The sequence below is a fragment of the Ascaphus truei genome, chromosome 17 (genome assembly GCF_040206685.1).
Source record: "Ascaphus truei isolate aAscTru1 chromosome 17, aAscTru1.hap1, whole genome shotgun sequence".
Lineage (NCBI taxonomy): Eukaryota > Metazoa > Chordata > Amphibia > Anura > Ascaphidae > Ascaphus > Ascaphus truei.
Window position 1 is genome coordinate 34,354,546 of NC_134499.1, and position 18,577 is coordinate 34,373,122.

Genomic DNA, 18,577 nt, shown 5'->3' on the forward strand with positions numbered 1-18,577 from the left:
TGCTAGAATATATTGATGAGCATTGCAGAGTACTGTAACCTGTTTCATACCCATTTATCAAGTGATGTAGGGGGAAATGTGTGGTTTGCAGTACTTATTAAAACCTTTCTGTGATGTATAATTTCAAAATATACTTTAAGAAGCTTACTTCTCCTGCCATCATCTTCCTAAGATTACCATATATTAAACGTCCCTCGATTTAAATTAAGAATGTGGAAGTTCAATACATCTTAACTTATCATGTGATAATTAAAACCATGGCACAGACAGCCTTGTGATGAGCGTCTTACTACATGATGAATTGGCTCGGATAAAATAATTCGTGGAGTGTGCAGGATTAAAGATACAGGCTCTATGGGTCAAATTCATCAAGATTAATGGCAGATAACACTGGATCTGGATGCAATACCCCACATCAGAGCTTGGTTCATCTGCGCCAGTGAGTTCTCAGTCTGCTTAAGAGAAAGAGGGATGTTTAAACCGCGTCGTGCAACGCTTTGACTGAATATTAACAATGGTCTGGCCCTCAGCTCCCTGTAGCAAGTGAGTAGGATCAGGCAGTTTAACTCGTCCCCTTTGAATGCACACAGAGTCATTCTATATTGGAAGGGGTACATAGGAACATAGAACAACTGGGGGGTGACACTTGTGAGAGTATGGTAAAATATCAATGCCTTGTAAAATATCAATGCCTTGTTCTGGGAGAAGCAGTGAGAAAGGGATGTTACTCACAGGCTGTTTATTCCAAAAGAGAGCATGCTTTCCTGTCCAGGCAGGAACATGCAAAGGAAATATGCCAAATATGAAAGCATAGCAGGGGGAGCCAGAAATAGCTCAGCTAGCCAAGAGAAAGGGGCATTCTCAAGGCAACAGGCTGGGAGCAATGGGGGAAAGCAACAATTTTGCAACTTACACTGAGGCCTCGTTCAGGGTGCTGGCTTCGGAGGGAGGGCGTGCTGCCGTGAGAAACAAAGTATTCAATTTGAATACTGGTTGTCAGGGTAGCAACCGCCCTGTCTCCGAAGCCAGGAGTTGAAGCTGACTACAGTTTCAATAAACGAAAATTTCGTTTTTTGGAGCTGCAGCAGCGTCACTGGGACCTAGGCAGCCAATGAAATCATTCTTCAGAATGATTTCATGACTGCAACCTCGATACTTACCCTGCTGTGTGTAACCCCGCCCCCTCCCCAACGCTGAAAAGTCTGCTGGGGGATAAACACAGATCGCCCAGCAAACTGCCGCACTGCCTCCCTCCCGCCCTCCCTCCGAGTCCTGCAGCTGGCACCCTGAACGAGGCCTGAGGAGCAATGGCTGCCTCAATACAGGGAAACCAAACATGCAGAGAGGTTCCAGGACAAAAAAGGATTTTCCTTTGCCACCCTGCACTTGACAGCCCCACCAGGGAAAATTAAGGCTACCAAAACGACAGAGGTCAATCTAATGGTAACAACCTGTTATCAGTGAAAATGACACAGGAAGTACAGTAGAGAGAGAGAGAGAGCTACAAGCAGGGCCGCAGATTTCCCGGGACCCAGGACTAGAACTATGACAGGGCCCCACACCCCTATGTCGGCAGTCTTGCAAGACATCTCTCCCCCCTTCCATCCCCCCCCCTCTCCCATTTCACACCATGGCACAGTACAGGATGCACCAAACTTTCAATATATGGAGAAGAAAAGACGACAAAGATAGTGCAAAAATGTATGTATTTCAAAAAGGAAATCAAGTAATGCACTTCCAGTTAGACAGAAAGTCGGGCGCAGTTAGGCTGCACTTGTGGTGCTGGCTACGGCGACTCTGACGTTGTGCAGCGCCGTAGCAAGTACTGTACATGCAGTCCGTCGCGGAGCCCATAGTAGGCGCGACCGCGCTGCAGAGCGACGGAGAGGTCGCGATCACCGGTAGTTAAAAATTTGTACTTTTTCGTCGATCGCCGATCGCCGCATGACGTCAGCGGCACGTGACCGGGTCAGCCAATGAGGGCAAACCTCTCACGGCCACGCCTCCGCCACGTCGCCCGGTCACCCTCTCTTGTCCCCTGCTACTATAAGCAGGAATCGCTATAGCGACGGCTTACGTCACGCGGTCGCCGTCGCCTGCACTATGCTACTATCTATTCAGAAACAAATTTGGGGTTTTAAGGGTGAATATTCAGTCACTTTCATAGTAGCTCTATATTTTATGGGGTTTTTTTTAAATTATTTTTATTATTTCTGTAGAAGTTTACTGCCCAAATCTGAAATATTATTAATTTATTATGCAAATATGTAAAAAAAAAAAAACTTGTTTGAATCTTTTGGATCTGTAAAACTATTATCAATCTTGGTCACCTATGCTTTGAGAGGGGAAAGCGAGCACTTTTGATAACATAAAAACAGCCGCTTCCTTCGCCTGCCACTTTCCCAGGAAAAATCAACCAATTGTGAGCCAACTCTTCTGAAAAACATCACATGGTCTCTTTGGTTTTGTGTGGGTCACGATCCATTAAGGTGCATGGAAGCTGCTATTATGCTGCATTCAGTCACTGCTAATAGATCATACCGCCATTACCGATGCTTTTTGGCAGTGTGTATTTGCTCACATAACATAATACTGAACAAAAACACCACAATCAAAAATTGATTTTAGCTGTATTGGCAAGATGGCCCTGGCTCCCGCCCCCCCCCCCCCCTCCTTCAGAGCTATTTTATCTAACACCCATGACTGGATCTTTTAGCAGATGCCAGCAGCTAAACAAGCTAGTTATATTTCTCTAACCCAGGGGTGCTCCATTCCAGTCCTCAAGCCCCCCCACAACAGGTCAGGTTTTCAGTATATCCCAGCTTCAGCACAGGTGGCTCTTTCTGCGGCTCAAAATTTGAGCCTCTGTTTGAGCCACCTGTGCTGAAGCAGGGACAGATTGAGCCACCTGTGTGAAGCTGGGATATCCTTAAAATCTGACCTGTTGTGGAGGGGCTTGAGGACTGGAGTTGAGCCCCCCTGCTCTAACCCATTCAACCCATAGAGAGGCCCAAAAAAAAGCATTGCTGTGCAATGTTTTATTCGGGCCCCATAGCAATAAAAGGTTAAATTTGGCAAATACTAGTATGCCAAATACCCATTGTTACTAGTTTTTGGGATGCCAGAAATCTCAAATTAATCCATCTAAATAAGACTGAGGAGACGTGATAGGCGCATGTTGGGCCGACACACTAGCTGGAGGCTGTAATTCAATATATTGCGTGCCGTTTGGACAGTTATTAGGGTAAAAACTCCCATTAAATGTAATGTTAGTTTTTGGCCGATAATGGCCGGAACGTTTGAGACGCCTCACAATAGCAAACAATGCGGGCAACTCCCGGCGTAAATAGTTTCTACATAAATAATTCACGAAACACAAATCTACTGTAGGGTACGTGAAAGCATACAGGCACTTAGGCACGAGGTATGCCCATGTGACACCCGATAAGCCCGGCAGAATCGTAGCCATACTCGTAGCTTCTACATTGTAATGAAACAAACAGAAATACTGTTCGTATTTACAGAGCCCAAGGCACATTTCGAAGCCACAATCTGGCTTCTTGCATTCTAGAGGCCCCAAGCATTAAACGCAGTACCACCCCACTAGAGCAGGGGTGGCCAACACCAGTTCTCAAGGGCTTCTAACAGGTCAGGTATTAGAGATATCCATGCTTCAGCACAGGTGGCTCGGTCAGTGGCTCAGTTAACGACTGATTGAGCCACCTGTGCTGAAGCAGGGATATGCTTAAGGACTTTTCCATGGGATTTTCAAACATGACACGGGAGTAGGTGAATATACTACAGTACATCGTCTTATCATTCTTTTTCATGTTCACTGATCTCTTGCTGTATAAAAAGGAAGCAGGTGGTATAAAAAAAAGGAGGAAAATCTACATGAAGACAATATATTCGATGTAAGCCTCTGCGAACTCATGAATGCTTTATGTTGTTTTTATGAATTGTGTCATCTAAATGCTAAACGGTTGGCACTCAGGAACCACAATCGCTTATGAAATGTTTAGCAGGAGCCAAGCTTGACCAGCTCAAAAGGTGGACTTCCTGCACATGGTGTAAAACCCCTTTAAAAGACATGCTATTTTCATACAAGGAATGAATAGAATCACTGGGTTGATTAACATATATTTGAGGCTACTTATCAAGATCCAACATTTGGGACTTTACTATTAAATAGATGCTAATGTATTTTTTCAATATGCTGTGAGACCGGCTACCTTTTGCTCAGGAAGGTTTGGGCTCCATTCATTTTAATTGGGTGTAAATCTTGCAGAGCAAAGGGAAGATAGATTTGCAGCGTATATTCAATTGGGGACCAGAAGAGGCATTTGGAGAACCAGTCCTTCAGAATCAATATACTGTGCACCCACTTTATCTAGTGAATGTTTTGGGGGATGGAGATATGGATCTGTAGGACTCGTTAAGTGATGCTTACATTGTATTGGGATTTATAAAGTTCTATATCTCTTGAAATTCTATAAATGCTCTCCCTAGTTCTGTATCAATGACATTTACCGGGTCTAAAGAGTGTTAAACCTATCTGCTTAACAGGTATGTGTCAAACACACTGTAAGGAGCATGACTATCAAGCTACTTAGATTTGACAGAAATACAAACCCTGAATAAGGGATCTCTGATGCACATTTTGGGCGCTGGGTAGTTATCCTGCATTGTCTGGGATTTACTAGCAAATAACTCTGCATAATTATTTAGCATTGTGTCAGATATTATATTTTACAGTTATAGAACAGGAATTCATTTTTACAATGTACTAAATGTTAAAAAAAAGTATGTACAGTACCATACATTATGTATCAAAGGAAAAAATCCTATTGTTTTCAATAGGGTTTTTTCTTTGGCCCATATTCACTAAAGGCGGTTAAGATTTAGCACATTGCATTTATTTAAATGGGAGTTAGATCATGCTAAAGCTTAGCACTGTTTTGTGAATATGGATCTAGGATGCAACTAGAGAATTGTTTTGCCCTGATACATAGTGATGTTGCTAACCTTACAGTCTCCGGTACCTGCGCCACCCGCAGTCCCGCGAGCGTGGTACTAGTGGCACCGAACAATTAACACTGCGGGAGGTACCATTCGGTAGCACTGACCGCCAGCCGCAGTGTAATTACGGCAGACACTGTCTTCTGCGCCGCTGACTTGTTTCTCCGACCGCGGCGCGGGAAGTAAGTCTTTCTAGATCAGTAGATCCCATGAATGCCAGGGAGTTGATCACAATCCGGCCACTGAAAGGTTTTTTTCTGGCCGGGTAGAATTTGTGACAGAATGTTTTATAATATTAATAAATATTAATCGTCTAATAGTTCTGTCCATGTTTAAATAAGTCTATAATAATCCACAATGGGATAGCGCTACATGTTCCCGGTTAATTTTGTTATATACGGTATTCTTAGAAATGTTTCATTTTTGTTGTCGCCTTATCCCTGTTATATGGAATTCCCACTGGGAATGTGGAAAATGTTATACAGTAGATCAGGAGCGGCCAACTCCAGTCCTCAAGGGCCACCAACAGGTCTGGTTTTCAGGATATCCCTGCTTCACTCGTTCTGCCTGAGTCCCCTGTGCTGAAGCAGGAATAACCTTAAAACTTGACCTGCTGGTGGCCCTTGAGGACCATCGCTCCTGCAGTAGATCAATGCTCTGTAATTCAACTGATCACATTTCCCTTCTATCAATCTAACCTTGATAAAATATAATGGAGCAAGAGTGAGCAATATTGATCATAAATGCCAATCAATTATATCTTCTGCCAGACACAAGGTAGAAATATGCTCAGTATTCGCCTTCATTCTAACAGTATGCCTTCTGTCTCACCTATTTTGCAGATAAGTAAACCTCAGCTCCAAACCGTCAAAGATCGTTTCCAAGCTTTTTTCAACGGAGAAACACAAATTGTTGCTGATGAGGCATTTATGAACGCGGTCCAGAGCTACTATGAGGTAAGAGGATGACTTTACGAACATACTGTAAGGGGAGATTCACTGATCACTCATGCAGGGTAATGCACCCGAACCCTGAGTTAACTACTATTAAAGTCAATGGTACTTAGCGGGGGGTCGCCGTCCGATACTCCACATCAGTGCTTAGTGAATCCTACTGATAGATCTTGTGCCTGTCGTATTCGCCTGCTGGTTATAGTCAGCAACATGTGAGTGTAGGGCAGGCAATGGAAAACCCATTTACCATATGTATAGTATACAGTCTAATGACATGATTATCATATGTATTAATCAGAGTTTGCACAATATAGTACATTGCAATTAAGTTGTTTATAGGTTAAATGTCATTTTCCTACAGGTTTTTTAATTTGACTATCATTAGTACCTTTATTTCAAGTAACAGAAGACTATTAGCTGATATTCAGTTACCAGCAGGAAGGCAATAAAGAAAACAGCATGGTATCCAGAGCTTAAAAGGCATAGATCAAGTGTCCTCATATGCAGCATATTGTTACAGTGTATGATTTGGCAAATCAGACTACAGTATTATGGTTATAGCTCTGGAATGCAAATATAACATTTGTCCTTATTCTGCTTGGGAGTTAGTAAGTTTAGATTGTAAGCTTTTTGGGGCATTTGCTTTATTTTGAAATTTACAATTGCACTTATTCCCATTGCTTGTAGTTTATTTACTGTGTAATTTTTTTTTTACACACATGCGCACACCAGATTTACGCACTATACACAGACACACACCATGCACACGCACCATACACAGACACACACCATGCACACGCACCATACACAGACACACACCATGCACACGCACCATACACTGACACACACCACGCACAGACACACACCACGCACCATATACACAGATGGGCACACCAGATATAAGCACCATACACATATGCGCACACCATGCACACGCACCATACACAGACACACACCATACACTGATGTGCACACCAGATACACGCACCATATACACAGATGGGCACACCAGATACACGCACCATGCACAGATGTGCACACCAGATACACGCACCATGCACAGATGGGCACACCAGATACACGCACCATGCACAGATGTGCACACCAGATACACGCACCATGCACAGATGTGCACACCAGATACACGCACCATGCACAGATGTGCACACCAGATACACGCACCATGCACAGATGGGCACACCAGATACACGCACCATGCACAGATGGGCACACCAGATACACGCACCATGCACAGATGTGCACACCAGATACACGCACCATGCACAGATGGGCACACCAGATACACGCACCATGCACAGATGTGCACACCAGATACACGCACCATGCACAGATGTGCACACCAGATACACGCACCATGCACAGATGGGCACACCAGATACACGCACCATGCACAGATGGGCACACCAGATACACGCACCATGCACAGATGGGCACACCAGATACACGCACCATGCACAGATGGGCACACCAGATACACGCACCATGTACAGATGGGCACACCAGATACACGCACCATGCACAGATGTGCACACCAGATACACGCACCTGCACAGATGCGCACACCAGATACACGCACCATGCACAGATGCGCACACCAGATACACGCACCATAAACAGATGTGCACACCAGATACACGCACCATGCACAGATGGGCACACCAGATACACGCACCATACACAGATGGGCACACCAGACACACGCACCATGCACAGATGCGCACACCAGATACACGCACCATGCACATATGCGCACACCAGATACACGCACCATGCACAGATGTGCACACCAGATACACGCACCATACACAGATGGGCACACCAGATACACGCACCATGCACAGATGGGCACACCATATACACGCACCATGCACAGATGGGCACACCAGATACACGCACCATGCACAGATGGGCACACCAGATACACACACCATGCACAGATGTGCACACCAGATACACGCACCATGCACAGATGGGCACACCAGATACACGCACCATGCACAGATGGGCACACCAGATACACGCACCATACATAGATGCGCACACCAGATACACGCACCATGCACAGATGGGCACACCAGATACACGCACCATACATAGATGCGCACACCAGATACACGCACCATGCACAGATGGGCACACCAGATACACGCACCATGCACAGATGGGCACACCAGATACACGCACCATCCACAGATGGGCACACCAGATACACGCACCATGCACAGATGGGCACACCAGATACACACACCATGCACAGATGTGCACACCAGATACACGCACCATGCACAGATGGGCACACCAGATACACGCACCATGCACAGATGGGCACACCAGATACACGCACCATACATAGATGCGCACACCAGATACACGCACCATGCACAGATGGGCACACCAGATACACGCACCATGTACAGATGGGCACACCAGATACACGCACCATGCACAGATGCGCACACCAGATACACGCACCATGCACAGATGCGCACACCAGATACACGCACCATGCACAGATGCGCACACCAGATACACGCACCATGCACAGATTGGCACACCAGATACACGCACCATAAACAGATGTGCACACCAGATACATGCACCATGCACAGATGGGCACACCAGATACACGCACCATACACAGATGGGCACACCAGATACACGCACCATGCACAGATGCGCACACCAGATACACGCACCATGCACATATGCGCACACCAGATACACGCACCATGCACAGATGTGCACACCAGATACACGCACCATACACAGATGGGCACACCAGATACACGCACCATGCACAGATGGGCACACCAGATACACGCACCATGCACAGATGGGCACACCAGATACACGCACCATGCATAGATGGGCACACCAGATACACACACCATGCACAGATGTGCACACCAGATACATGCACCATGCACAGATGGGCACACCAGATACACGCACCATGCACAGATGGGCACACCAGATACACGCACCATACATAGATGCGCACACCAGATACACGCACCATGCACAGATGGGCACACCAGATACACGCACCATGCACAGATGGGCACACCAGATACACGCACCATACACAGATGGGCACACCAGATACACGCACCATGCACAGATGGGCACACCAGATACACACACCATGCACAGATGTGCACACCAGATACACGCACTATGCACAGATGGGCACACCAGATACACGCACCATGCACAGATGGGCACACCAGATACACGCACCATACACAGATGTGCACACCAGATACACGCACCATGCACAGATGGGCACACCAGATACACGCACCATGCACAGATGGGCACACCAGATACACGCACCATGCACAGATGGGCACACCAGATACACGCACCATGCATAGATGGGCACACCAGATACACACACCATGCACAGATGTGCACACCAGATACATGCACCATGCACAGATGGGCACACCAGATACACGCACCATGCATAGATGGGCACACCAGATACACACACCATGCACAGATGTGCACACCAGATACATGCACCATGCACAGATGGGCACACCAGATACACGCACCATGCACAGATGGGCACACCAGATACACGCACCATGCATAGATGGGCACACCAGATACACACACCATGCACAGATGTGCACACCAGATACATGCACCATGCACAGATGGGCACACCAGATACACGCACCATGCACAGATGGGCACACCAGATACACGCACCATACATAGATGCGCACACCAGATACACGCACCATGCACAGATGGGCACACCAGATACACGCACCATGCACAGATGGGCACACCAGATACACGCACCATACACAGATGGGCACACCAGATACACGCACCATGCACAGATGGGCACACCAGATACACACACCATGCACAGATGTGCACACCAGATACACGCACTATGCACAGATGGGCACACCAGATACACGCACCATGCACAGATGGGCACACCAGATACACGCACCATACATAGATGCGCACACCAGATACACGCACCATGCACAGATGGGCACACCAGATACACGCACCATGCACAGATGGGCACACCAAATACACGCACCATACACAGATGTGCACACCAGATACACGCACCATGCACAGATGGGCACACCAGATACACGCACCATATACACAGATGTGCACACCAGATACACGCACCATGCACAGATGGGCACACCAGATACACGCACCATGCACAGATGGGCACACCAGATACACGCACCATGCACAGATGTGCACACCAGATACACGCAGCATACATAGATGGGCACACCAGATACACACCATATACAGATGGGCACACCAGATACATGCACCATGCACAGATGTGCACACCAGATACACGCAGCATATATAGACGGGCACACCAGATACACGCACCATACACAGATGGGCACACCAGATACACGCACCATACATAGATGCGCACACCAGATACACGTACCATATACCCAGATACACGCACCTTATCCAGATGCACACACCAGATACACGCACCATACACAGATGCCCACACCAGATACACGCACCATACACAGATGCACACACCAGATACACAAACCATACCCAGATGCGCACACCATACAGAGACATACCAATGTACAATAAACACGCACACCATATACATATGTACATAAATACCACATACGCACAGACCATACACACACTAGATGCATGCAGCGTGAACAAACACTATATATGTCTCAATCACACACATCACACATGTACTGTGCACCACACACATACCATGCATGTATTATATACATATACACACACAACATATATGCACCATATACATATAGAGGTAACACGTTATTTCCTCAGTTGCTGTGTTACAACACACAAGTCAGAGTAATAGTGTACGTTACATGCACCTTTTACATAAGGTGTATACATACATACATACATACATACATACATACATACGTGTTTCGAAAAAAATACAAGCAATCGCAGGACTTGGAAAAAATGCAAAGCAGTAATTTATTTAATCAACGTTTTGGTTTATACTGTACATACATAAGCATTTCTCAAGAAAACTCAATAAGCAGAAACATTGAGCATAAGTTACTATTTTGCATTTTTTCAAAACCTGTGAGTGCCTGCATTTATTCTACTTTTTGATTATCCAATTTGTTTACAGGTGCATCCAGGCATGAATGAACCGAACTCAAATCATATATACATGTATACACCTCCCCCCATATATACACTCACACACCATATTATACAACTATATACACACCAACACACCATATATAATCTATATACACATGTCGACTGCTTACCTGCGGCGGTGATCCCCGGCGTCTCCCGGTCTTCTCCTTCATGATCTTTAAAATCATGTTTTTCTCCTGCAACACTATTCAAAATGGCCGTGGGGTGTCATATAACGCCCCGTTGCCATGGCAATGCAGCGTTGCGGCCATTTTGAACAGCGCTGCAGGAGAAAAACACGATTACTTGATTTTAAAGGCGACAAGACAGCAGAAGGCCGGGAGACGTCGTCAGGACCCAGCAACCGGACCCCACCGCACGTAAGTGTCGTGGGGGGGTGGGGGGGTGTGTGACTTATTTTGAGGGGAGCTGTGGATTTTGGACAAGTTTGTCGGGCCCTGTATATATATATATATATATACAGTAGACAGATAGATACGATAGATAGATACGATAGATTCGATAGATGAAACCTGAATTAGTTCATTTTTCCTCTTGACACGTTTGTTTGCTGCGGTCACAGATAGAATAAGCCAGGCTCCGTTTGTTCATATAGCTATGCATAGTAATCACAGATCATTGTAATTCCATTCACCCCAGGTCTTCCTGAAAAGTGACCGGGTCGCCAGAATGGTGCAGAGTGGGGGGTGCTCTGCCAACGACTCCCGCGAAGTATTTAAAAAGCACATCGAAAAAAGGGTGCGCAGCCTCCCCGAGATCGATGGCCTCAGCAAGGAGACTGTCCTGAGCTCCTGGATGGCAAAGTTTGATGCCATTTACCGCGGAGAGGAGGATCCCCGTAAGCAACAGGCGAAGATGACGGCCAGTGCAGCCTCGGAACTCATCCTCAGTAAGGAGCAGCTGTATGAGATGTTCCAGCAGATTCTGGGAATTAAGAAATTTGAACATCAGCTTCTGTACAATGCATGCCAGGTAAGAACTCATATATGATTCATCATGATTGCTCTATTCCTGTGGGCCAGTTTAATCTTTAATGTCAAAACTGTACCTGAACAGTGCATCTATCAAACTGCTAGTACATATGTATATACTTTGCTTATTTATCAAGAGATTTCCTCTGAATACAAAAGCCCAGATCATTTAAAGGGCACGAAGCTTTAGCACGCCTGTACTCCCAGCTCTGTGGCCGGGAGCTGACGCATGCTAAAGTTTGGCACTCTTTCGTGGATCTGGGTCGAGGGAGAAAAAGAAAAATGAAACGTTTTCAATTATAATGTGTTGTGCGTTAAAGACATATTGTACAACCTTCAAAGTCAAAACGAGTTTGAATATTTGAATAATATAACCAGTACAAGAATAAATATACGTACTTGAGTAGTTAGTTAGTCAGCTAGAGACACTGGTTGGAGGCAAGTGCAGAAATCTTGCAAACTCCCCAGTTAGGGATCTCTTCACTTAAGGCTTTTAACAAAGAAAACATTGTGAGCGCAAACTCTTTTACAATACCGCTTGTAATTAAGACAGTTGTTGCATTATGTTCTTGGATTTTTTTTTGCGCTTGTTTTACAAATGTATTCATTGAACCTTGTGTGGTATAGGCTAGAGCAGGGGCGCGTAAACTTTTTTTGCTGCGCCCCCCCTGGCTGCTCTCCTCCTTATTGCGCCCCCACCCCTTTCTTACCTCCTGCGGCGTCATGGGGTCGTGTGACGTCATGTGAACCGCGGCGTCATTTGACATCATGTTACCGTGGCAATCGTGACGTCACATGACGCTTTGATTTGCCGCCGCGTTGCCATGGTAACGCATCCTGGAGCCGGCTGACCCATGGTAAGTAAAGGTTGCAGAGGCCTCGCGCGGCCCCCCCCCAGCATTTAACTTAAATGCCTGGGGGGAGAGTGCGGGACTTCTGCAACTGCCCGTGCCCCCCAAAAAAATCTCGCGCCCCCCCAGTTTGCACACTAGAGGACCATAACACTTCAGGCAACACAAACATCCCACTGACATTTTCCCCTACACAGAACGAGCTTATCACAAGAGAAGTAATGTAAGCCATATATCCAGATACTGTGAGATCTTATCATACTCGCATGTAGATATTCCCTGCCTTTCACCATTATCACTTAGCATGGAGTTCTTCCACTGCAGCAAGGGATTCTGGGAAATGACATGCAAATGTGCACACAATGTGTCACCTATTGCCTGTATGGTGTGTTTGTGTGTGTGTGTGTGTGTATGTATATTATATATATGTATATATATATATATATATATATATATATATATATATATATATATATATATATATATAAATAATTAGAAAATTATTTTGAAGGAGACTCCCTCTTCTAATTGAAATGGATTATTTCAGGGGAAAACATCATGGGAAGCGTTGTAGGCTGTCAGATCCCTATATTTTAACACCCCACATCCCTGCACATTTCCTGTCAAGTAGATCAGATTAAGTCCCGTTCGTCTTTAGCAATATTTTAAAGACCCACACACAATAAAATGATAGATTTCATGAACCTTCACCATGTAAAATGAATCTTCATGGTATGCTCACTTGGTGTATGGAAGGAATATACCATTACAAATTCAACACGTTATAGAAGCCACATTGATTTCTGCGAATTACCTTTTACATTTGGAGCTTTTTAAAAGTGGCTAATACGTGACATTTCATGCATAAAAACTGAAAATGAATTTGTCTAAAAATATATAATTGCATTTACATTGAATCTCTTGCGTACCCTGACTATACCAAGGATTTTACCTTGAAAGGAGCCATATATTTTGATTGCAAATCATGGCATTTCAGAAGCAGTCAAGCTTTTACACCCTATTTATAAGCATGCATTATTTATGGCTATTTCAGCAATTTAGAGGGAGAGCATGTGAGAAGTACACAACTGTTAAAGATTGATTGCAATGTTAGGTTTGAAATGTGAACTGTGTCGAAAAGAAATATTGATACAGTTAATCATATGTGGATATATTGTAGTGCTGTTTTAAATGTTAAAAAGTCCCAAAAAAGATACGTTATGTACAGTATCTGCAATGAGTAAATAACTGAATTAAAACAATTAAAAAAAACACCATCAAAATACTGTACAAATGTACTGTTGACTATTTTCTGCCTTGAGTATATCTGTATAGACATTTAAGGTTAAACATTTAATCAGTCCTGACTTTGGGGGTCATTCATATAGGGCAGGGGTGGCCAACTCCAGTCCTGAAGGGCCACCGACAGGTCAGGTTTTAAGGATTTCCCTGCTTCAGCACAGGTGGCTCAATCAGTGGCTCAGTCAATGACTGAGCCACTGATTGAGCCACCTGTGCTGAAGCAGGGATATCCTTACAATCTGACCTGTTGGTGGCCCTTGAGGACTGGAGTTGGCAACCCCTTCTCTATAATAACTTACTTATGGGTAAATTCTATATAGTCCAAACTAGCCGTTCAAGACACTGGCCTGAACGGCCACTTCGGACCATATAGAATTGACCCCTTAAGTCGTAATCATTTCAACATTCCAAGATGAAGACTTTAGCCAATATTTCCTAAGCGCTGCTATTACACAAGATACCTTTCAGCCCAATTAAAACAGCAATACAGGTTTCGCTTTATTTTTAATTTTTATTACAGGATTAAAACAGGGGATCTTTGTTAATTTCAGTTCCGGGGAGATCCTGCTTCGAGCGATACTTACCTCCAGTAGGGGGGCCGGTAGCGCTGTAATCATGGCAACGTTTAAATGTCCTGCGTCACACCACGTACTCCAGCGCGGCTTCCTATTGGCCAGCGCGACACAGACATTTAAACTGAGAACAGATGGCAGCCCCCCCTACGGAGGTAAGTATCTCTGGAAGCAGGGGGTCCCCGGAGCTGAAATTAACACAGTTAAATTCACCCTGCTTCAATCCTGTAATCATTTTATTGATTGACTGATTTTAAATGAAACCCTTATTGCTGCTTTAAGTATATAAGCCATGAGGTATCACCTGGCTTTGGTAACTGTTGCATTAACATGGCCCTATATCTCAGTCTGAAGTTAGAAGTCCACATTATTCAGACTTCCCCGTCTACTAGCCAAAATCCTAATCTGAGTGTAAAAGATGAATACATGAAGTCCTAATGCAGCATTCCCCCCTCCTTTTTACAGGATGGGAAACAGGGGGGGTCCTTCAGAGCTGAAACACATTAATATCATCTCCAAGTACCCCCCAGTTACCAAGACACTTACCGGTGAAGTTACCGGTACCACTTTCTATCTACATGGGTCCCGGAGCTGAAAGTAACAAATTCCCCGTGGTTTCTATCCTGTAAATAAAGGGGGTGGGAGAATTAAGCAGTGTGGATTGCTGCTTTAATATCTCACCGCAGAAAAAGTATCTACACGGCTACAAAGTGATGGAAGAAATGGCGGTGCCCAGCAAATGCAAGGGCTGAGGTGGCACCTCCTTCCGTTTTGTATCATGTGTTAAGTACACTTTTTTAATCAAAATTTGCTTGCAGTCCAGCCTTCATTCTATTTGCTGTGCACTGCCATTTCTCCCTTTACTTCTACTGCTTCACGTGGCAGGGAGCTCGCCAACGCAACTTCCAGTGGCAGTGTCCGTGAGCGCTGTGATATGGAAGAGGGAGTGGTTCAGTGAGTAACGACACTGGTTCTGTAACAACCTCCGTACACTGAGTTTGAATCAGGTGGAGCCTGGTTCAATTCCTGGTGTCGGCTCCTTGTGACATTGGGAAAGTCACTTTATCTCTTTATCTTTATAGATTCTAAGCCCAACTGGGCAGGGGCTGTATCTGTAAAAATCCCTATATACTGCGCACTATACTGTGATTGTGAAGTTCTTTCAGCCCCATTGGGAGAAAAGTGCTATATGAAAAAACGGTATTATATACCTGTTATGATGTGGGAAACACTTGACTACAATATTAGTAGCATTATTAACCTTTTATCAAAGGTTTGCTGTTGTGGGAAGGTGGGTGACGTGATTCCTGAGACCTCACCGGTTTCCAAACCAGGGTGCCCTGGGTATATGCCATACAGTATGCTGAATGCACACTTTGCTAATCAGACCTCTTCAGGTCGCTCACGTCAAAGCCGACTCATAATTATCTTCAACCACAACGGAAGGACGCACTTACCTTGTTCAGTTTTTCTGAACGCAGCGTTCGCGCATGACTGTCTTCATGGGGGAGCTTCCACTATTAGAGTTTTCGGAGCACTAATATTGGACCGGTTCCGCTCTCTTGTCAGCGCTGCTACAAATGTGTCTACTGCAGCCTGCAATTACTCAGAGCTGACTCCGTATATTGCAGTAGCATTTATTTTCATCTGCGTGAAAAGGGGAAACACCGCGCCAGATGTTCGTGCTAAACTAAACAAAAGCAACAGATTACCCTACGGTTTTAATATGATATGTGCATCATTAAGGCCTTCTTTGACTTTCATTGCTGCATCAATATTTGTATATAAATTGCTAATTTGTCGCTATCATGCTGTATTGTTTCAGTCATACAGTAGTCTGCCTAAGATAACATATTTGATTTTTTTTTATCTAAGATGCTCTGCCGCTGTCTGGAAGTAGAATGGTTGCAAGTGAATCAGTTAGATTAGTGAGGACTGATTCCTATGTCATCTGTGCTAATTACAATCATAGTTTTAATCTTTGTCGCACTAACCTGATTAAGATATCTGTTGCCTTGTGTTGAACATGAATAAAATATTCCCTCTTCAGTGTTATTCGTTTATGGATATGCAACAAGTTTCGCCGATTTTACTATTTGTTTGCAATACAATTGTATTTTATCAGTCTCTATGTTAGTGCTTACCAGGCAGGAGAGATAACTTCACTTTATGTTTTCTACAATTAAAATGGATTTGACCTTAATCTATAAAAACAACTTTGATTTTCCATTTATATTGCATTATGCAAATATATAAATTGTGTGGGAGCATTTCACCTTCCAAAAAAGTTCATCTTTAGAAGCGTCTCGGGCTTTCTGCATAGTATACAGTATGTCTCACAGGATAACATTATATGGGTTGTTTAAAGGCTAGTGCAATTCCAAGTGCAATAACAGTGCACTAAATGCTTGTAATTTCTCATAACAATGTCGTGTCCTGGCTTTGTGCGTGTTTGGGGAATTTTCTGAACATGTGAGTGAGTAGCAAGCTTTAGCATAACGAAGTTACAGCATGAAAGGGAAACAGCTAGGAATTAACTTCATTATAGAGTGCTCTGTATCAACACATTGAAATCAGTGCAGGCTTTGGTATTTTCACCAAAACTTCATGTTACCACAAGACATGCAATGTTCTAAAAATGCTAAATTGTGTTAATACACTGTAAGGGGGTCACCCCGGTTCCCCTGATCTTCCTTTGCCCCCTGCCTTACCCCTGTGGCAGTGGGGGAAGGGGACGGCGACTTCTCCCGGCGGGCACCGCCATCTTGGTTGCGGCACGAGGTTCGCGCAATGCGCAGAGGTTGGCCAGGGTAGCGGTGGCCATCGCCAGTGTGCCGGAGCTCTGGGAGGTTGCGCAGGTGCAGTTAAGTGTAGCGGCGGCCATTACAGCGTCGCACATGGGCAGTAAAGATCGCGCACGCGGTCCCCATAGGAAAGAGCTGTGCCAAGGACTACAATTCCCAGCAGCCTCTGGGGACTGCACTTTCACCCTGGTCACAGGCAGCATTGCAGCCAATTGAGCTGGCAGATTCTCATGCTGCAGAGTTGCAACAATGTTGTGTGCAGACAGGGTTTTTGTCAGTTGCAGCTGGGAATCAGCGGGGAAGGAAGGGTGTAGGGAGCAAGTGAAGCTCCTGCACCAGGTAACGTTCCCCAGGTCCCAGACAGGCCCCAACTCCCCACTAGGTTAGTGGGTAATTAATAGGGACGGCCCCAGGTTAGGGACCCTGCCCTTAGGTTCGTGTGTGTGTGCGTCTTGTCAGTGTCACGGCTGTCAGTGCTGTGAGTGCTGACAAGAGGGCATTGTGTGTGTGTGCAGCACGTTTGCTGCAGGCACCAAGTAGGTTGCAGTACGTTGCTGCAGGTGTTGGGAGTAGTAGGTAGGAGTTAATCAGAGGGGACCCGGGTGGTACGGGAGAGGTAGTGTGGGTGCAGGGGGTCAGTGACCCACCTGCATAGGACAGGCTACCCCGTAGACCCCTATGAGTTTCCCCTGAAGCCACTTAAGGTTCCTGTGCTGTAGGGATGGCCTATAGCAGCAGCGAACATCACCTTTACTGTTAGTGTGAGTTAGGGACTCCGCAGATGCTGTGCGTTCGTCCAGAGGGTTGGGCGCCGATCATCATCGTTGCTGCCGAGGCCATCCGGGTGGGATCGCCCCGGATGGTAGTTCCTGTGTTCACCCGTCATCGGATCCT

At 45.3% G+C, this 18,577-nt stretch overlaps 1 protein-coding gene across 36 annotated transcripts in view; it reads left to right on the forward strand.

Annotated features, from left to right (window-relative positions):
* The window catches only part of CADPS (calcium dependent secretion activator), a 312,099-nt gene that overhangs the window by 87,052 nt on the left and 206,470 nt on the right, over positions 1-18,577 (forward strand). For all 36 annotated transcript variants that reach the window (XM_075574751.1, XM_075574755.1, XM_075574740.1 and 33 more), the window contains exons 2-3: positions 5,862-5,975; positions 11,823-12,155. In XM_075574751.1, coding sequence (XP_075430866.1) covers positions 5,862-5,975; positions 11,823-12,155 — 447 coding nt within the window. The remainder of the gene's footprint in view (positions 1-5,861; positions 5,976-11,822; positions 12,156-18,577) is intronic.